The 20,086-nt window shown below is 52.9% G+C and overlaps 7 protein-coding genes across 7 annotated transcripts; 5 read left to right on the top strand and 2 right to left on the bottom strand.

Annotated features, from left to right (window-relative positions):
* Nucleotides 1–497: 497 nt before the first annotated feature.
* On the top strand, nt 498–1,905 carry CC84DRAFT_1244547 (sterigmatocystin 8-O-methyltransferase precursor; the record flags this gene model as incomplete). The annotated part of the gene is made up of 4 exons (XM_018184158.1): nt 498–1,165; nt 1,217–1,329; nt 1,385–1,808; nt 1,853–1,905. Coding segments are annotated over 4 exons (1,258 nt in total), but the record flags the coding sequence as incomplete, so codon positions are not given.
* Nucleotides 1,906–2,153: 248 nt separating this feature from the next.
* Nucleotides 2,154–10,736, top strand: CC84DRAFT_1244536 (polyketide synthase; the record flags this gene model as incomplete). Its single annotated transcript, XM_018184157.1, has 8 exons — nt 2,154–2,285; nt 2,338–2,809; nt 2,856–3,164; nt 3,216–8,792; nt 8,846–9,014; nt 9,062–10,296; nt 10,352–10,413; nt 10,588–10,736. The coding sequence occupies exons 1-8, from the start codon at nt 2,213–2,215 to the stop codon at nt 10,734–10,736; spliced, it is 8,046 nt and encodes a 2,681-aa protein (XP_018036248.1). The 5' UTR covers nt 2,154–2,212.
* A 1,188-nt stretch (nt 10,737–11,924) lies between these two features.
* On the bottom strand, nt 11,925–13,024 carry CC84DRAFT_1164310 (uncharacterized protein). Its single transcript, XM_018178461.1, has one exon. It carries the CDS (start codon nt 12,556–12,558, stop codon nt 12,022–12,024), a length of 537 nt encoding a protein of 178 aa, XP_018036247.1. The 5' UTR covers nt 12,559–13,024; the 3' UTR covers nt 11,925–12,021.
* On the top strand, nt 12,473–14,157 carry CC84DRAFT_739660 (uncharacterized protein). The gene is made up of 3 exons (XM_018187250.1): nt 12,473–12,592; nt 12,645–13,095; nt 13,146–14,157. Exons 2-3 carry the CDS (start codon nt 12,657–12,659, stop codon nt 14,066–14,068), a joined length of 1,362 nt encoding a protein of 453 aa, XP_018036246.1. The 5' UTR covers nt 12,473–12,592; nt 12,645–12,656; the 3' UTR covers nt 14,069–14,157.
* Nucleotides 14,158–14,599: 442 nt separating this feature from the next.
* CC84DRAFT_739590 (uncharacterized protein) lies at nt 14,600–15,405 on the bottom strand. Its single transcript, XM_018187249.1, has one exon. The coding sequence runs from the start codon at nt 15,200–15,202 to the stop codon at nt 14,705–14,707; it is 498 nt and encodes a 165-aa protein (XP_018036245.1). The 5' UTR covers nt 15,203–15,405; the 3' UTR covers nt 14,600–14,704.
* Nucleotides 15,156–18,264, top strand: CC84DRAFT_739563 (autoinducer 2 sensor kinase/phosphatase luxQ). The gene is made up of 4 exons (XM_018187248.1): nt 15,156–15,448; nt 15,494–17,319; nt 17,369–17,874; nt 17,931–18,264. The coding sequence occupies exons 1-4, from the start codon at nt 15,306–15,308 to the stop codon at nt 18,069–18,071; spliced, it is 2,616 nt and encodes an 871-aa protein (XP_018036244.1). The 5' UTR covers nt 15,156–15,305; the 3' UTR covers nt 18,072–18,264.
* A 501-nt stretch (nt 18,265–18,765) lies between these two features.
* Nucleotides 18,766–19,759, top strand: CC84DRAFT_1090863 (oxidoreductase CipA-like protein; the record flags this gene model as incomplete). Its single annotated transcript, XM_018174378.1, has 2 exons — nt 18,766–18,981; nt 19,070–19,759. The coding sequence occupies 2 exons, from the start codon at nt 18,766–18,768 to the stop codon at nt 19,757–19,759; spliced, it is 906 nt and encodes a 301-aa protein (XP_018036243.1).
* Between the last annotated feature and the right edge of the window lie 327 nt (nt 19,760–20,086).

Below are 20,086 nucleotides of genomic sequence, written 5' to 3'. Positions count from 1 at the left end.
GCGGTCACCGAGAATTAATTAATTCTGAAGCACTACTAGGGTCGCTTCGGGGGAATGTACAGATAGATAGACGTTGCTCCGAGCCTGTGCAACGAGCGTGAGTGTGCTGACAGCTGCATTCTTTTTGTGATTGGTTTCTTCGGTATTTTCTCGATCGGTGATTGGATAGAATGAAGAACGCCTACAGGTAGCACTAACCCCAGTATGCTACGGAACACTCGCTCAGCCGTTTCTCAGCGAAAAGGTTGCATTTGGCCCCAATCTGCTGCGGATGACGGAGTCTGCATATCTGCTTTTACGCGATCCGTGTCGTGTATGCAGCGGCTGCAATTTTGCCGAAAATGAACGCCAAGTTTCTTCGCCACTCAAGCTTATAGCTTACTCTCGGATTATCCGAGTTTAGTCATAAAATACAGACCTTCTGCAAAAGTAATATACTCTATACATTCCAAAACTTACCTTCGATGGCAATTCGCATATTGTTGGACTTACCTCTTCATGATCAAAATGGCGCCCCAATCCGAGAACCAGATGCTTGATCTTGCCAGGAGTATACTGTCCATCACCGGAGACATCGTCAAAGAATTGGAAACGACGGGAGTGCCAGTGCCACATTTCGCACCAGAGTCTTCGGATGTTCCCATCACAGATTCATATATACGCCTCCGGAATAGCCTCAATGATGCTGCTGGAGATCTTTTGCTTCTAGTGAACGGGCCCCAGGCGCACACTCGACAACTTCTCGCCTCTCACCATGACTTGGCCGCTTATCAGATAGCTTTTGCGTACGGCGTGTTCGCCGCTGTACCCGAAGGCTCTCCCATCACTATTACGAAACTCGCTCAGAGCGTTGGCCTCCCTGACGATATACTGAGGCGGGTCCTGTATGTTTTGTGCACTCAGAGGGTATTCGAGGAAATCGAAAAGGACGTATTCGTGCACACACACGGGAGTGTTGTGTTTGCAAGAGATCCACAGCTCCGAGCGGCTGCAGAGTATCAACTTGAAGAATTTTTGAAGGCAGCGGGAAGCGCTACCACAGCGCTGAGAAATGGTAGCCAAAGCCCATTCCATGAAGCATTCGGGATGCCTCTTTTCCAATATTACACGGAGAACCCGAACCTGGGCGCTCGCTTTGCGTCTGCGATGGCTGGAATTGCGAAATGTGAGTGTCAAGATTGCTCCGTAAAGGCACCTGTATTGACTAGGTAATCAGTGGATCGCCAAACGTCTGAGATATGGAATGGATATTCATGGTCTGATCTTGGGGATAAGCAGGTAGTTGACATAGGCGGCGGAAGTGGTCACGTCAGCATTGCTCTAGCGGATGTACGTCTGAGAAACCAAGGAGCCTGTTCAAGCAGCATCATACTGACCCAATCAGAAATATCCCAACTTGAACATTACTGTACAAGATGGTAATCCCGCCATGTTTGCTCACACATCCAAACAAGAATCAGGACCAGTGAAAGAGGGCCGTGTGAAATTCATACAGCACAATTTCTTCAATCCGCAGCCGATTAAAGGTGCAGGCGTCTACCTACTTCGGCAGATCACTCATAATTGGAGCGATGCCGACTGCGTCAAGATTTTGCGAGCCATCGTACCAGTCTTAGAACCGAGTACTTCGCTGCTGATTAACGATACAATCATGCCAGAACACGGGGCGCGTACTCGGTACGAAGAGAGAAGCTTGAGGCAAGTTGACATGATGATGTTCGTTGCTTTAGGCGCTAAGCAGCGCACTTTGCAAGATTTCAGAAACCTTTTACACGCGGCGGATCCACGATTACAGGTATGCCGCACTAGTCAATAAATCTCTTTTAAGCTAACAAATTGCAGATGACGAGAGTCCATGCTGAAGGGTCTATGGGTCTTATCGAGGTGCAGCTGGGAAATAGATGACGGAATGACTAAGACACTTTATCAGAGTAGATTAGTATAGGGTTTCGTAAGGGCTGATATATTTTGAAACAACACATAATCACTCCATGTCTGTAAATTGGACCGGTGCCTGATACTGTTTAGATTCACCCAAAGGGGAATCTAGACCGTACTTATCATCCAATCCGTGATGTAATCTGACATTAGCCCTAAGCTGCTTTGATCATAAATTGCTCTGTGCTCTCCGTACTATTGCATATCACGGATCCCACTGTCAGAACAGTCTGCGTCCTTCGGGATTTTCACTAACGCCCAAGCTTTTCCTAACATGACAAGCAACATACGGGAAGGACCCGTCGGGTCGTCTTCTATACCAGAGCCAGTAGCAATTGTAGGTATTGGTAAGTGGCGTATATCGAAGTCTTGGGGATACTATCACTAATTTTTGGTAAGGTTGTCGACTGCCTGGCAATGTCTCGAACCCTTCACAGTTATGGGATCTCCTAATGTCGAAAGGAAATGGATGGCGCGAATTCACGCCCGACAGAATCAACATCGATGGTTACTACCACCCCAATAGCAATAGACCTGGAAGTCTACATACGCGGGGGGCTAATCTTCTCGCCGAAGATCCCCGGCTATTTGATCACAGATTTTTCGGTGTTAAAGATTCCGAGATACGGACTATGGATCCCAATCAACGCAAGATGTTGGAAGTTGCATACGAAGCATTCGAGAGTGCAGCCGAGCCATGGGAGAGTTTCTCAGGTTCTAAAACTGGAGTCTTTGTTGGCAACTTCAATACAGACTATCAGATGAATCATGTTTATGATATCGACTTCATACAGCCTTATGCAGCCACGGGCACTAGCGCAAGTATCCTAAGCAATAGGATAAATCACGTCTTTAATCTACGTGGTCCAAGGTTGGTGCCTAGCCCGAGAGTATGAGCACTTCTGACTGATGTATAGCGTTACTTTAGACACAGCATGCTCATCGTCCATGTACGCATTACACATGGCTGTTAACGCGATTCGAAACAGAGACTGCGACGCCGCAATAGTCGGAGGGAGTAATCTAATTCTTTCACCAGAAGCACAAGAATTAACAAAGTCTCTCGGCGCGCTTTCGGAGACTTCGACTTGTCATACGTTTGATACATCAGCTGATGGTTATGGAAGAGCAGAAGGATTCGGCGCATTATACCTGAAACGATACTCGGAGGCAGTGCAGGGGGAGTACCCTATCAGAGCTGTGATCAGAGGTACTGCGATAAATTCGTAAGCAAGCTTCTTTCAACTATTGAGGCCCTTACTTATGTAATCATGTAGAAATGGAAAGACGGCTGGAATAACACATCCTGGAGTGGAAGGACAGGAGGCACTCATACGGCAAGCATATGAGAATGCGAATTTATCACCTCAGAGTACCGGCTACTTTGAGTGTCACGGAACTGGAACTCCTGTGGGCGACCCCGTCGAGGTAGCTGCCATTGGTCGAGTTTTCGCCTCCACTCGAGTCAGCCCGCTGTTGGTCGGATCCGTCAAAACCAATCTTGGTCACAGCGAAAGTGCAAGCGGCATCACCGGCGTCATCAAATGTGTACTTGCTCTTGAGAACGATTGTATACCACCTACGACGGGAGTCACTACATTAAACCCTGCTATTGACTTTGAATCTGCACAGGTAGAGGTTGTCACCGAACCTACTCGCTGGCCAGCGGGTTTACTCAGACGGGCCAGTGTGAACTCCTTCGGCTACGGTGGTGCCAATGCCCACTGTATCCTAGATCACCCGGACATTCTGAAGAAGGATATTATTGCCTCTGTTGTTCCAAATGGCAACCAGCATATTACGAATTCCACGAATGGATATTGTACTTCGGACTCGTTATACTCCAGCCAAATTCCGACCTTCAGATCGTCTAGGCTCAACCCTGTCAACGGTATCAACGGCGATGAATCTTCAAGCGCGAATAATGCTGTTCAAACTAAGCTGGAAGTCGATGAAGTTATCTCTTCGAGCCTGCTGCGATCAGAGAGCCACCCTCAACCCAACGTGGAGGGAATAGAACGACGATTTCTAGTATTGCCTTTCTCAGGTCATGACGAGTGCGCCCTAATGAAAAATATGCGCATCTTGAAGCCTATAATCCCTCAACACCGACTACTAGACACCGCACATACGCTCGCACGTAGGACAAAATTTCGTTTCAGGTCATACCAGGTTGTGGACACTCGGGCCGCTTCGGAAACATATCAGCCAGAGGGCGCAGTATCTCGTCAATGCGAAGGCTCAAAGGTCCCTCGCTTGGCTTTCGTGTTCACAGGTCAAGGCGCTCAATGGCAGACCATGGGAAGAGCACTGCTTGCGTTTGAGGCATTTCGTTCGTCAATATCAGCCCAAAACGACATCATATGCAGCCTCTCCAATAAACCGCCATGGACGATTACTGAATTCTTCTACGGAGACACGGAGTACTCTATACAAGACGCTGAAGTTTCGCAAACCATATGTACGTCGTTGCAAATTGCTATTGTAGACCTTCTCCACTCTTGGTCTATCACACCCCATGCGGTCGTGGGTCACTCCTCCGGTGAAATAGCGGCAGCATACTCCTCTGGTTTCATTTCTAGAGTGGAGGCAGTAGTAATTGCATTTTTCCGAGGACAGGCAATCGCAAAAAATAGAAGCGCCGGCTTAATGCTAGCGGTTGGGCTATCGGAACTGGAGTGTCAGTCATTGATTGCAGGTCAAGAAGATTTTATAAAGATTGCGGCAGTAAACTCACCTTCCAGCGTCACATTGTCAGGTGACAAATCCCATATAGAAGATATACACTTAAAGCTACAGGCACAGGGTATATTCTCAAGAATCCTCAAGACTGGTGGGAACGCATATCACTCCCATCACATGAAGGCTGTGGGGGAGAAATACGAAATGCACCTGAGACACGCTTTGGAAGAAGTCAAAGAAAGATACCCAGAAGCAGTGGCAACGAATCTGTCTCGAAAAACTTGGATCTCTTCTGTGGCTCCTGATAAACCGATAGAACTGAAAATCGATGCTAAGTATTGGCGCCAGAATCTCGAAGCATCTGTACAGTTCTCACGGGCAGTGTCCAGAATGCTCACTGGCGCAAGAGCTTCAGTAGACATTCTAGTTGAGATCGGTCCCCACTCTGCGCTTCAGGGTCCTCTCAAACAGATCATCACTACAGAATATCTTGGAGCGACTCTTGAACTACCACAGTACTTACCATCACTAAAGAGATTCGAGAACGAGGAGAAGAGTCTGATGAATCTCTGCGGAAACCTCTTCTGCAGCGACTACCCTGTGGACATCATGCGAGTCAATGCGAGAGAAATACCAGATAAAACGAGTACTCAATACGACATGGGTTCCGTCCGTATCGACTTACCGACATATCAATACAGCTACGGAGCTGTGGTCTCCCATGAGACACGCATATCACGCGAAATCAGACAAAGGAAGTTCTTGCGTCATGATCTCATTGGCTACTTGCAACCTGGTTGCGCCAAACGCAGACCTTCCTGGCGTAACGTCTTGCGGCTTAAGGATGTTTCCTGGTTGAACGACCACAAACTACTCCCCAACCCAGTGCTTCCAGGATCAGCGTACGTATGTATGGCAATTGAAGCTCTGTCGCAGTACGTCTCGGGCCAGCCCAAGATACCCAGCAAGCATTCCTTCAAGCTCCGCAACGTACTCATTAGGTCAGCTTTACAGATACCCGAGAATGACACCGGAGTCGAGGTCTTGACGAACCTACAAGCTTCATCAGGTAGCCCAAAATGGCATGAATTCCAAGTTTCCTCAGTATCCCAGGAGGGTACATGGACAGAACATGCTTCGGGTCTGATATCTATCTCATCAGCAGTTTCTACTCCAACGCGTCGTTTGGACGAAGGGATAAATCAACGATTCATCGACGTCCCAAATTGGTACTCCCATTTCACTCAAGCCGGACTCGGGTATGGTCCAGCATTCTCCAAGATGCTCGATCTTACGTCGGATCCGTATAAAAATGTCGCTCGCGCGAAAATTCATCTAAATCCGGCACAGGCCTACTTCACGCAAGGACCCGAGTCACCCTATATGGTTCATCCCGCCTCATTGGATATTTGTCACCAACTCTCGCTTATCGCCGCTCATGGAGGCCAAACGGATCGGTTCAAGACTGCATTCGTGCCCGTAGCCATAGAAGAAATGGTCGTATGGCCAGGAGTAAGACCGCAGCAAGAGTGGGGATATTGCATTGCAAAAGGTCAAATAACAGGACTACGTGGTGCGCATGCCAGCTACCAAATATTCGCCGAAGATGGGACTCCCATTGCTGAGACGACCAACCTGAAATGCGTTTCCTACGACGGAGGTGTGGCCATTGAGAAGCCTGAAACGCACGAGTATCTACGATTGGCATGGAAACCAGACATCTCCAGTCTCTCAAATAATCAGGCCAACAAGCTTTTCCCACCTCCAATACCTGGAGCTGCAGTCCAAGGAACATTTGAAGAGATGGACCGATTAGCTATGTACATGATTATGGGACTACAAGAGAGATACGGCGCTTTGAGGCCCAGCTCGCCTCATTTACAACGCTTTCTGAAATGGATCAACAAGTGCAGCGCCATTGAGTCATCATTTGCGGATGCTGTACGCTCCATGACCAGCGCTGAACGACAACATGAAATCAACGCCATTGTTTCGAAACTCTCTGACGTCGTAGATGTTGAGATCGCAAACCGCATGTTCACAGAGATGGACGATATCATGGCTGAGATGAGAACAGGGCTCGAAGTTGCATTGAGAGACGGCATCCTCAGGAAAGTCTACACAGCTGGCTTCGGTATCTCGGTCGCGTATAGACAACTGTCGAATGTCCTAGACCTACTTGGTCATTCCAATCCAAACATGGACATACTTGAAGTTGGAGCCGGCACCGGTGCCGCGACCAACATTGCCATCAGTACACTCGCACCGGATAGAAGCCCGAAACGGTACGGCTCGTACACGTTCACTGACGTATCCAGCGGCTTTATTCACTCGGCGCGAGCTGAGTTCTCTCGATGTAAGAATATGAGCTTCAGCGTCTTTGACATGAACAGCGCGCCTCATGAGCAGGGATTCGATATGAAATATGATGTGATCATAGCATCAGAGTGTGTGCATGCTACGCCAGACGTAGAATGTGCCTTACGCAACATCCGATTACTTCTGAAACCAAATGGCAAATTGATTTTGCTGGAGACAACAAGACCTCTTTTTGGAACAAACATCATTTATGGGACATTCACAGATTGGTGGAGCGAGGATGAAGAGAGAGATACGCCCTTCTTGGCAACAGCAGAGTGGAATGAGGCACTTCAAGCGAGCAGATTCTCGGGCGTTGACTTCGAGTTGAGTGATTATGAAGCGCCTTATGGGATCGTTTCAACAATTGTTACGACGGCGACCGAACTTCCAGAGATCGATGGATCTTGCAGTTTGAAGACCGAGGTATATGTGGTTCACCGAGGAGTGGCTAGTGAAGCACACCAGGCTATTTCGGCTCAGCTACAACAACAAGGGCTGACGCCAGTCTTGCATTCGTTCGGCGGCAGTATTCCCCCATCTTCGCGAATAATCCTTTGCCTGGACAACGACCGATACAGCGTCGCCGACGCAAGCGAGCAAGAATTCCTCCAATTGAAGTCCACTATACGAAGTGCGAGGTCCGCCCTCTGGCTGGTCATTGGGGATACCTTGCAGGGAAATACTCCGAGATCTGCGACCACAGTCGGCCTCGTTCGCATGCTCACAACCGAGAACCCCGAAGCTAGTCACGGAATCATCTTGCTGGAAAGGTCTCTCGACCTGAATACCGATCCCGAGCTACTACCAGAGATCATTCGCAGAGAAAGGCTCATTCATCTTAATGATTTCGAGCGCGAGCTTGCGGTCAAAGATGGGATTGTCTACACAAGCCGCCTCATATTCGATGAGGAGCTCAATGTTGAATACCGAAAACGATACAACTCGCAACAAGAGACTGCTCTGGAACCCATGGGCAGCCATGCAGCTCTGAGCGCCCACTTTTCTAAGCCGGGTCTCATCAGCTCTCTAGTCTTCCAATCAGATGAGAGCATGCTCGAGCCGCTTCAGCCTGACTATATCGAAATCCGTACAGCCGCAATTGGTTTGAACTGGAAGGATCTTGCGACTTCTACTGGGAAAATCGACATGGACACATTGAGCTCCGAGTGCTCTGGCATCATCACTAAAAGCGGAAGCGCTGTTCAAGGCTTGAAGCCTGGTGATCGTATCTATGGGTTGGCTTGGGCTAAGTTCGGAACCACTATTCGGCTTCCCGCGGGATTCGCCCAGAAGATGAGGCCTGAAGATTGCTTCGAGGAAATGGCGGGTGTTCCTATCGTTTTTTGCACCGCGCACTACGGGCTTAACCACCTAGCACGGCTGGAAGCCGGAGAGCGCGTACTCATACAAGGAGCCACAGGAGGTGTCGGTCTTGCCGCAATCCAGGTCGCTAGGAGCATCGGAGCAGATATCTATGTTACGGCAGGAAACCAAGCCAAGGTCGATTTCCTTCATGAACAAATCGGACTCGAAAAAGAGCGCATATTGTCATCCAGGAACGAGGATGACTTGCTGCGGATTCCAAGTATCACAGACGGTCGGGGATTTGACGTTATTCTCAGCACATCCACAGGGAGCATGATGCACGAATCTTGGAGACATTTGGCACCGCGAGGGCGGTTCATAGATGTTGGAAGAGTAGATGTACAGAATGGTGCCACGTTGTCCATGGAGGTCTTCAGGAGGAACGCATTATACGCTTCTTTTGATCTGAGCATTATGGCTCGTCAAGATGCAGACTTCTGCTCTAGGTATTCTTTTCCTTTATCAATAAGCCTTTATCCTCCATTGCTAACATCTGTAGATTGATGGGCGAGGTGAACGAGATGATTACCACCGGGGTTCTGCACCCTATTTCTCCAGTCAAAACGTTCGATATCTCGGAGCTAGAATCAGCGTTGATGTACTTTTCGCAAGGCAAACATATAGGTAAGGTAGCGGTGACATACACAGTTGAGGAAGCCCCACTGAAGGTAAGCATGCTTTTCCGTTCTCCGAGAGAGAAGCTAATGTCTGATAGATCATTCCTCACAAACCTTCGGCTAGATTCGACCCTGATAGTGTCTACATCCTCGTGGGCGGAGCCGGAGGATTTGGCTTGGGGATCTTACAGATGATGGCCACGCGCGGTGCTCGACACTTGGAGATCTGGTCTCGTTCAGGAGTCCCTACGCCCGAGGCAGTCAACATCCTCAACGAACTGGCACAGAGCGGAATCAACGTCTCGGTAGTGAAGTGCGACATCACCGATGCCTCCTCTGTGGATGCATCCATGTCCAACATATCGCTCCCCATCAAAGGCATCATCCACGCCGCTGTCACCTTCTGCGATCACGCGTTCGAAGTCCTCACCTACGCAGACTGGACACTCGGCCTCTCCGCCAAAGTCACTGGCACTCAAAACCTCCACGAAGCGACCCTCAAGTACAACCTCAATCTTGACTTTTTTATCATGACAAGTAGCTATGAGGCTGTAGTTGCATTGCCTACGCAGGCTACATACTGCGCCGCAAATTCTTTCCAAGATGCCTTCGCACGGTATCGTCGGTCACTGGGTCTACCCGCATGCGCCATTGCCGTGGGCCTGATCACCGAGATTGGATATGTTGGGCAGGTAGATATCACGAGGAACATGATTGATCGAAACAATCTCTACGGAACGGGGGAGTTGGGTATCCTAAGACTGCTGGAAGCCGCATTCCTGGACGCCCCGCTGCCAAAGCATGATGGCAACGCCATATCTTGCCCCTGGAGACGCTTCGATCCGCTAGCCGAGGCCCAGATCACGACTTGTCTCGAGCCTACCAAGCTGGCCGCGATGCTGGATAAGAACGGTACGAATAGGGGTGTCCCGCGCTGGATGGGGGACAAGAAGTTCTCACACATCGTACGCGCTACAGAGGATCAGCGATCTGGGAACAGTACGTCGACACTAGTAGAAGCTGTAGTGTCCAAGGTCTTCGAAGAGGTTCAGGTAGCCCTCCGCTCCGGAAATGCTGATGATGGCCGCAAATTAGTGATTGCCGCTACCAAGGATAAAATGTCAGGGCTTCTGGGCATTCCCGTGGGGACCATCCAGGAGAACAAATCGGTGGCGGAGTACGGAGTCGACAGTCTGATAGCAGTGGAGCTGCGGAACTGGTTCCTGACCACGTTCAAAACTGCGATCCCGTTGCTGAGATTGCTTGATGAGAGTTTGTCGATTGCGGAGCAGGCTGAATGGATTGTGCAAGGGATTCATTCGGGGGATAGCAAGTAGGGGCTATGCGACTCATCGCATTACTGTAGTGTAAATTGCTACGGAACACAGGTCCTGCGTTGCCACTAGGATGTTTAGCTCTTTCGTTGAATTCTTCAGTAGAGTCGTTTCATGTGCGCAAGAAGCCATTTGAGAGAATATTTTATGCTTACGCTCTGTAGGAGGCAAACTAGGATGGCGTAAGATGCTTTTCGTTAACTCCGACGTACTTAATCTTGTCTCTATAGCGCCCGCCGTCCCGCCGGCCAAGATCGAAATTCCCCAAATCAGCTGCTGATATTGTTAAGGTGTGCTCGTGTACTCAGCAACTACAGTTTCGGGAAACGATTTCCTAGCGGGACCTGGTAGGGCAGAGGCGAAGGCACGTCCTGCGGTTCGTATGGGCGTGACCCACACTTCAACCAAGTACAATATTGGATCCAACAAAATTGCCTGATCACACAGCTGAACAATGCAGCCTAGCAAGAAATAGGTATCTTACCCGCTCTGCAGCATGCGTATTCCTCGCTAGCTTTCTTACACCAAACTACAATCACCGACTCCGGCCAAAACAAGGACGCAGGCGAAAAGTGGAACAGGATCCTCTACACCAGCAAGGCCTGACTCAACTCACAAGAGGAGGAGCCAGCTCACGGCGTAGAGGAGGCTAAGTTAAGCCAATGACGAATAGATGCGCCGACGGAATCACAAGGAAGCCGCCGGGGACAGAAGCGAGGCTAGGTGAGAACTAGGTCCCAAATATGGTATTCGCGCAGTGATGCAGCAAGTTCTAGTTAAGCCTTCAATCGAAGTTTACAAATTCTATACACAAAGACCAGAATAAGAAAAGAAAAATCTATTTCAGGGCAATCACTGGTAGACCCACTAATTTACCGATGCGATTTGTGATTTGATGACGACAAACCCAAAATGTGCGTCTATATATACACGGATAAACCAATTCCTCGCTCCAAATATGCATCGACGCTGTGTGAATCCTCTCCACCTAAGTGCTCCTCAGCGTGTTGACGTTTGTGGACCCACCACCTTTAGGTAGCGAGCCTCACACGCGTTCCTCCACAACCCCATCGAACGAGGAGCTGATTCCCCTTGCGTGGAAGCGGTGCTCAGCCTTTCTTTTTAGCTACTCCTAGCTATTTGGGCAGCACATCGACATCGATTTGCATGTATATTGGCTATCTTCATGTCTTGCTGGAACCTGCAAGGGTATAGGGGTGACTGAAAAGGGCGTCATTCGACTCGTCTACCTGGTCGCTTTCCTTGTGCCAGGGGTTTTCAACGCGCAGTATCGTGTCGATTCTGCAAAGGGAAGCGGGCCGCGCAAGATCGATGATCGGATTGAGGTAGATGCTGGGCACAGCCCCTTTGACAGCAGGCCTGAGGGGACGGCTACCACGTTGACCGAAGAAGCGGAAAGGAGTATGTGAGTAGAAAAGTGGGGCTGCATGGCTGCTTACCAATGCATTCTTACTACCATGCACTTCGGATCCGATGTCCATGGCTTCTGACCCAACCTACGAATCCTTCTCATGGGCAATAAATTGGTGCCGACATGCCCCGACAAGCAGCTCCAAAACGGACACAGTTCTCCAGCTGCGATGCGTGCCGGCTCTCCCGCGTGGCGTGCGATGGGTCGAAAGCAGTGCAACGTGCCGGAGGCGGACCATGCTCGAGATGTCAGAGGAAAGATCAGCCTTGTACTTTTGAAGTGAGCAGCTCCATTATCTTGACGTTGTATATACGTTGTATTGTTTTGCGGATACGTGAGCTTGCTGCATGCGTTCGGATCCGAGATGGTGTGGCTCAGGAGCGCTTGGGAACTGTGATTGTGAATTTTGGCAATGCTTACGATACCGTACAGTGGATGAAGCATGCGAGAGCAAAGAAGTGCAGTAATCTGCCAAGTCGAAATTCTTTATCGCATGACAACCCATTACATCCTGAGGGCGCTGGTGAGCGGACCCTACCTCGGCCTGCACTCGCTCGAGTGGCGCAAGGACGCCGCAGTCGGAACCGACAGAGTAGTCCCGAATTCCTAGCCTACCAAACCTCAACGCCCAGCGGCGATGGCGGTCGAAATCAAGCAAACATTCTTGCTTCGACGGGTTCGAGTCGCACAGACACTGAGGACCACTTAGCAGCTCGACCTCCGCATCTTGGGCTCCCTGGAGAAGCTTTGACGTCGTGGGCAGAAAGCATTTTCCAGTACGGCTTCGAAGCGAATTTCGGTCTGCTGCTTGGTCGGTATGGGTGCCCATTCGTGTGAGTAATCCCTGCGATGATTGGAGTGGAGTCTAATTCAGTATCAATCAGAGATGACCCAAACAGCGGACTCAATACTCCCTTGTCAGAATTGATGAGAAGGCTTGATGTGGAACATCGCTTTGAAGAGGCGTGGATGCCGATGGCCACGACTGCAACTGGTCCGCCGGCGGCTTCGACGAGTAACGTAATTGAAAACCACTCATCAAGTCCTCCCTGCCGCCCTTCATCCCCGGTCGAAAAAGTCCTGGACCGAGCGATCTTAGCCTTCACTGCGCGTTGGCTTCCATTGGGCCCGGGAGCGACCGAACCTGATGAGATTGCGGCGACCAGTTGGCGAAGCTCAAGATCTGATATGGTTGCGCTGCTCAACCAAGTCTCGTATCGGTCGGTGCTCTCACTGTATTTGTTCGCTCAAACGCCCGTACCAGCGGGTATATGCGAAGAGGAAGAGCTTTCGGGCATCACAGGGCCAGTCTGCATGCACACAGCTCTGATGCACATCCAAAAGCTACGGCAGCGGTGCGATCCAGGCAAGTCATCTTGAAAGTCAAATGGAATACAGGCGCTCATTGGATGTCAGTTAAAAAAGGTCTGCTGAATATCACGCAGACGTTCCTGGATCTCGAGAGCAGGGCGTATTGGGCCGCAGTTATGTGGGACACATCCGATGCGATGACCAGTGACATGCGCACGCTGCTGACGTCGGGCCTAAATGGCGCCTGCAGCGAGCCTGCGTGGCGGCTGTCCAAAGCCTTTCTTGTCGGCTCGTTCGGCCCTGCGACCGAGGAGTGGTGTGTAAACGGGGCTGAAGTCACGGATGAGCGTGCCTCCCAAATCATCGGGGCAGCGTCCGTCTGCCAGACGCTCATGTGGAAGAGCATTACGTCCGTCAAGGAGGCGTTGCGCGAGGGAGTCGACGAAGAGACGGTCCTTTGGGTATGGGGATCGCTCCAGGAAACCATGGTCATCTTCAAGAAATCCGTCCAGCCTCCACTTTCGGGATGCGAGAGACGGATTCACTTTCTCAGCCAGCGGAATCGATTCGGTTGGTTTCAAATCACGCTACAATATTGCATTGGCGTGATGGTTCTTGTCGAAGCACTTCAAGTCGCAAAACGCTCCGATCTTGCGCAGCAGCTGCATGAAATACGAAAACAAGTCGAACACGACTCGTTCGCCATCCTCAAGTTCGGGACAGACAACATCTACCACATGCCAACGCGAGGTATCGCCGAGTCGGATGGCGATTCGACACCAGCAACGCAGTCGCTGAAGTTGTCGTTCATAGCGCTGTACGCGTTTCCGCACCTTGTCGTCACTCTGGCGCAGCTGTTGGGCCGAGTCGCGGTGCGGAAGCGTCACACAGGCGAGGTAGACAGTGCTGCTTTCGCCCACCTGTCGTCGATGGTGATGGACTCGCTTGAGCAGCTGCCAAAGAGCTCGAGGGCTGCGAGGGCTGCCATACGAGGCTTGGAAGCCACTGTCGGCGAGGCCATGGACTAGCGCTGTGGAGGAGCGCTTCCGGCCATGCCAACGTCCCCGCTGATGTCGTTCCTTTGCTCCCTCAAGCAGGCGGCTGGGACGTGTACACGGTAGAGGCAGAGCGCGTGCTGACGCGTGCTACGGCGAGGTCCAGACGGAAACAGCAGCTGCGTGAGGGAACAGGCAGCCGGAAATAACAATGCGGGCGGAAGGCGCTCGCTTAGCGGGGAGAAGAGCCGAAGTAGTGTCGTCTACACATGCACAACATCAATCCGAACCGTCGTCTCCTGTGGCGCGGAGCGGGCGCGTGCCTCGCGACACTGGGCCGGCATGCGGATGGGAGCGGCTCAGGTCTAGGCGCCGTCTTATCCATGAGCGCTGGCGAGCCTGGACATGGCTGGCCACGCCTTGCGTGAAGGCAGTCGTCACTGCCGTGGAGGATGTGCATGTCACATGCTGTCTCGACGCTGCAAGGCGCGTGCTCCTGCGCGTCGGGCGCCTGTCGTCAGTGACAGGCTTTCATCTGGCCGCAAGCCCGCGCATCCGCAAACTAGGTCGAATGCAACCGACGGGCGGCAACAAGGCCACGGCTGTCTTTGGAGCTTGCGGTCTGGGCGGGGGGCGTTCGAGGCCGCAGCTGGGGCCGGCTCGCTAATCTCAGACGGCCCGTCTCGACTGCAGCCCTACCCACGGCGTGAAAGAGTCAGGTCGGCGCAATGCTAGCCTCGCTCTCGCGGTTTCGTCTGCGCGTCCACTGCACACACATGCGGGCGGCAGCGGTGCTTCCTCGACGAACGCTCTCGCCCGTCTGCCGCCCAAGCCCATGCACGACCCCAACACGCCGCCGCCAGACGAGCTGGCGCGGGAGCTGGAGCATCGTCCTGGCCCCGCGCCGCCCCCCCAAGGCGATGGGGGCGACCAGCGCGACTGGACGCTCGACCTCCCCGACACGCCGCATGTGCGCTTCTTCCGCGAGACCGACTGGGCCAGGAGCCCGCTGGGCCCGCTGGGCACCTGGGACGCGACGCTGCGGCTGTTCACGCGCATGGTCTTCGCCGATTCGCGCGCCGCGTGCATCTGGTGGTGCGATGCCCAACCCGCCTCAACTGCGCGCCGCAGCGGCTGACAGCACAGGGGCGACTCGTACACGGCCATCTACAACGAGACGTATGCGCCGCTCGCGGCTGCCGTGCATCCCAAGCTGTGAGCAGCCCTCGCCCGCCCGTGCTGCTCGCGCAGCCGCTGACCAAGTCCCAGCATGGCATCATCCTTCTGGGACTGCTATCCAGAGCTGTGGCCGACCATCAAGCCCTTCTTCGACAGGTGCCGCGACGCCGGCGTCGGCCTGGACTATTCGCCCGAGCATGCCCTCATCGTCGAGCGCAAAGGGTGGCCCGAGGAGTGAGTCTTGCATCGCAGTCGTGGGCGCCTTCTCTGACAGTCCAGGGCTTTCTTCAACGGCAACTTCGTCCCAATCGGCGACGGGCCCACCAACCAACCCCAGGGCTACTACAACTCGCTCTTCGAAGTTACGAGCCAGCGCCTGTCCGACCGCCGCACCATGCTTCTCAACCGCCTCGCCTCGCAGGCCGACTTCGAACCCGACGCCGCCTGCTGCCACATCCTAGACACGCTCGCCACCGACCCCAACGACCTGCCACTTGCCATGTTGTACGAGGTGGACGATGATGACGACTCCGCACCAGACGTGCTGCGGCTCCGCGGGCATTATGGGTTACCACCAGGCCACAACTTGATCGTGGACAAGCATGGAATCGATAGCAACCAAGGGCTCATTCCCGAGTGTCGACGTGCAGGGTCCGACATCCTGACCATCGACTACGACGAGCGCTTCGATTCGGCGTCGTGGGCCGGATTCGGTTCTCCCTCGAAAAAGATCGGCATCCTGCCCATCACTAGCGGGTCCCGAGTGTCTGGCTACCTCGTCGTGGGGACAAATCCCCGTCGACCCTTTGATGACGCATGCCTACAGTTTTTGAAAGATGTTGGACGCGCTGTATCGAGCATCATGAACCTCGCATTCAGCGCTGTCAAGACAAGGGAGCGCCAACGGAAGCTCGAAGACGATCTGGCCTTCAGTGACATGAAATTGCGCCATCTCATCGAACATGCATCGGTCGGCATGATTCACATGGGTCTCGATGGGAAAATCATCTGGGCCAACGACCAATACTACGCACTGTCGGGCATGACAGCAGAAGAGCATTTGGAGCTAGTCAGTTTTTGGGACGTCTACGTCGAGGAAGATCTGCCTAAAGCGCAGGAGGCTTGGGCGACCCTACAGTCGGGCGTCAATCACGTGAGCATAGAGATGCGACTGAAGCGTCTTTTTACTGCACCAAATGGCGACGCGGAGCCCGCCCAGCTCCAGATTCTAGCCTTTCCTTACCGCGAGGGAGAAACGGTTCGATCCCTTATGGCATGCACTACGGATATCTCAAGACTCAAGTGGGCGGAGAACTTCCAGGCACGGTTGGCCGCCGAAGCCCGCGAAGCGAAACGACAACAGGAGGCCTTTATCGATGTTGTGTCACATGAGATGCGGAACCCGCTCAGCGCAATCGTGCACTGTGCAGACGACATATGTAGCGCTGTGGAGGAATGTCGTTCGAAACTCGCAGAAGTTCCAGCGATGCTTTCCGAGACGTTGAATGACAATCTGGGCTCGGCAAACATCATCATGCAATGCGCCAACCATCAAAAGCGAATCATTGACGATGTACTCACCCTGAGTAAGCTCGACTCGATGCTGCTCTCCATCACACCGACTGCCACGCGTCCTGCCAAGCTGGTCAGCTCCATCTCAAGCATCTTCCAGGCCGAACTCAAATCGAACAACATTCGCTACAGCGTGATTTCCGACCCCTCCCTAGCAAGGCTGGATATCCAATACGTGTATCTCGACCCATCGCGTGTTACTCAGATCTTCATCAACCTCCTAACTAACGCAATTAAGTTTGTAAAGCCCTCCAAGGTTCCAACGATCTCGGTCCGCTTCGGTGCCTGTAAATCAGATCCACGCTCCATGTTTGGAGCCGACACGTTCTGGGCGTCGAAAGTCAAGGACTACTCAGACGTGACTGCGTCTCCAGACTGGGGTCAAGGGGAGGAAATTTATCTGACCTTCTCTGTGCAAGACTCGGGCATCGGTCTGAAGGGAAAGGAGATCCACAAGATTTTCGAGAGGTTTCGCCAAGCGAACATGAAGACGCACGTGAAATACGGCGGCAGCGGTCTTGGACTGTTCATCAGTGCGTCATACACACAAATTCGCCAGGGCCATTACTAACATGTGCACAGGCAAAGAACTTACCGAAAAGCAAGGTGGCGAGATTGGTGTGTCTTCCATCACCGGCGAAGGCTCCACATTCGGCTTTTATGTCAAAACCCGGCGCGTCGAACGCCGTCCACAGACCCTTGGGGAGCTCTTCCACGAGAGTGGCGGCGTGGGGCCAGCACCCCAGAAGCTGCACGTTCTCCTTGTAGAGGACAATGTCATCAACCAGCAGGTTCTCGGTAAGCAGCTCAAAAAGGCCGGTTGCATGATCGACGTTGCAAACCACGGGCGCGAAGCGCTAGAACTGGTGGAGAAGAAGGTATATGATGTAGTGCTCATGGACCTGGAAATGCCCGTGCTAAACGGGCTCGAAGCCACCAAGGCGATCCGCAAGCGCGAGGCTGATGACGAGGGTTTGCTGAGCCAGGCGATGGCGATTGGGTCGAGAGGTGGCGCGAGATTGCCGATTATCGCGGTCACGGCGAATGTACGGCAGGAGCAGATCGATACCGCGCTTGCGGCGGGTGCGGTGAGTATGCCACAGACTAAGGATTAGAAGGAGCATGTCACTGACTTGCAAATCAGGATCGCGTCATGCAGAAGCCGTTCAAGGCCGCGGATCTGGTGCATATGATGAAAGGGCTCGTCCCGCAGGTTGTCACACCGGCGACGGAGCCGAGCACACCGAGCTTGGTTGAGCGAGGCGGCGAGAACTACTTCACGTGAACGACGCGCATCGAGATTCGATTTACAATTTAACAAAATACCTGGAAGGCTATATTAGCCTGCACGCTCAGCACAGCTGCGTATGAGTTCAGCGGAAGAAAAAAAGGGTAAGACATGCGTCTTAAGACATGCAGCTCTTCGCTGGAATGGAAAGGGCTTGCAGTAGTAAAGCCGCTGCGCTTGATTGTTGGTCCTGGACGGTGATAAACACGTTCGCAGCGCGGAAGGGACAAAGGCAAGGCCAAGGGGGGAGAACCGCGGGCAGAAGAAGGGACGAGCCGAGGGCTAACGGTGAACCGGAAGTAAGCGTATACGATCTATGTAGGTACCATAGCACATCGATATGAATAATCCGCACTATCTTTCAGGCGCGGTCCGGATCCGAGATGACCATTTCGCACCTGGATCCGACACGCCCACTTCACCGTTCGATCGGATCCGACATGTACACAATACAGGACTTTCAGACCCGACAGCTAAATCCTTTACAGCACGATCATAACTCCGTCCCTGACACATGTTTTCGCTGTCTATCAAAATACATGCTCGGAACCGACACTGATATTCGTAGCCTACATTTCCAGCCGTTCTGCAGCTATGTATATAAGCCCACCTCACATTGTACCACCTTCGTGAACCATACCCATCATATCCTTCTCCGTCTCTTACTTCTCATCTTTCACCCATCGACAATATGCCAACGCACGTCGCTCTTGCCGGCGCCACAGGCCTTCTCGGGCCTGTCATTCTAGCAGCTCTCCTCGCCGCCGAGCACAAAGTGACGGTGCTTACGCGCGTGGGCTCGATGGCTGCGGAGAAACTACCTCTCCACCCTAACATGTCGGTCAGACAAGTTGATCTAGCAGACGCAGGGAGCATCATTCCCGCGCTGGGAGGCGTCTCCGTCGTCGTCAGTAGCCCACCCGGCCCCAAGCGCACCCGTTCCCCTTCCGCGTCCGCCAAACACAGAACACCAGCCCTCCCGCTGACCCCACCAGATCTCCTGCGTCGCAGCCTCGGCTCTGGACGCGCAGAACCCGCTCATTGACGCCGCCGTCGCAGCCGGCGCCACGCGCTTCATCCCCGCAGAATACGGCCTGGACTCGGCCAACCCGAAAGCAGTCCTGCTCCCCATCATCAGGGAAAAGGCAGCCACGCAGACGCACCTCCGTGCCAAGGTGCGCGAGACGGGCGGCGCCTTCTCTTGGACCGCCATCGCCAACGGGTGGTTCCTGGACTGGGTGCTGCAATCCACCGACATCCTGCTCGACGTCAAGGCGAAGAGCGCAGTGCGGTACAACGGCGGCGACGTCCGCTTCAGCGCGGCCCTGCTCTCGGACGTTGCGCACGCAGTCGTGTCCATCATCGCCAGGCAGGACGAGACAAGGGACAGGCTCGTGTACATCCACTCTGCGGTCGTGACGCAGAACCAGCTGCTGCGCTACGCGGAGGAGAAGGATGGGAGGAAGTGGACTACGAGTGCGAAGGGGTCGGACGAGTTGCTGAGGGAGATTTGGGGGGCCGTGGACAGGCGGGATCTTGGTACTGCGTATACGCTGGTGCCGATTTTGGGGTGTTCGGATCTGGAGTATGGGTGCGATTATTCGGGACATGACGATAACGAGCTATTGGGAATTAGAGAGATGAGCGAGGGGGAGGTGAGGGGGTTGGTGGAGGGCTTGTTGTGAGTGGTGCGGGTGGCGGGATGGATTGGAGCGATAGGGAAAGGGCAGGCTGGGGTGTGTTAGCTTGGGATCGTGGATTACAGGTGGAGCGTTAGTGGAGCGTGGGATGGCTCGATGGTGCATAGGAGCAGGCAAGGGTTTTGGTGAGGGTAGCTTCGTTTTTGGTCACATCTGGTGAAGTTGAGGATGGAGTTCCTGCTCTACGGGTATGGCTGCTATGATGATAGCTCCTTCTCTAATTTACCCCTTCTCTAGTTTAACAAATCTCTGCTGTGATTGCTTTCTTTTGCTAGTGAATTTGTTGTCAGTCCAGGTTGCAAGCTAACATTT

Source organism: Paraphaeosphaeria sporulosa (assembly GCF_001642045.1).
Source record: "Paraphaeosphaeria sporulosa strain AP3s5-JAC2a unplaced genomic scaffold CC84scaffold_5, whole genome shotgun sequence".
In the NCBI taxonomy this organism is placed as follows: Eukaryota; Fungi; Ascomycota; class Dothideomycetes; order Pleosporales; family Didymosphaeriaceae; genus Paraphaeosphaeria; species Paraphaeosphaeria sporulosa.
The sequence above is the reverse complement of the archived record's forward strand: the minus strand, read 5'-3'. Positions and strand labels throughout refer to the sequence as shown.

Coding starts and splice junctions, on each gene's coding strand:
- CC84DRAFT_1164310 (XM_018178461.1), bottom strand. CDS start 12,558: ATGGGCACCCATACCGACCAAGCAGCAGACCGAAATTCGCTTCGAAGC.
- CC84DRAFT_739660 (XM_018187250.1), top strand. CDS start 12,657: ATGAGAAGGCTTGATGTGGAACATCGCTTTGAAGAGGCGTGGATGCCG. Junction 13,096..13,145: donor ACGGCAGCGGTGCGATCCAG/GCAAGTCATCTT, acceptor ATTGGATGTCAG/TTAAAAAAGGTCTGCTGAAT.
- CC84DRAFT_739590 (XM_018187249.1), bottom strand. CDS start 15,202: ATGGCCGTGTACGAGTCGCCCCTGTGCTGTCAGCCGCTGCGGCGCGCA.
- CC84DRAFT_739563 (XM_018187248.1), top strand. CDS start 15,306: ATGGCATCATCCTTCTGGGACTGCTATCCAGAGCTGTGGCCGACCATC. Junction 15,449..15,493: donor CGCAAAGGGTGGCCCGAGGA/GTGAGTCTTGCA, acceptor CTGACAGTCCAG/GGCTTTCTTCAACGGCAACT. Junction 17,875..17,930: donor CCGCGCTTGCGGCGGGTGCG/GTGAGTATGCCA, acceptor CTTGCAAATCAG/GATCGCGTCATGCAGAAGCC.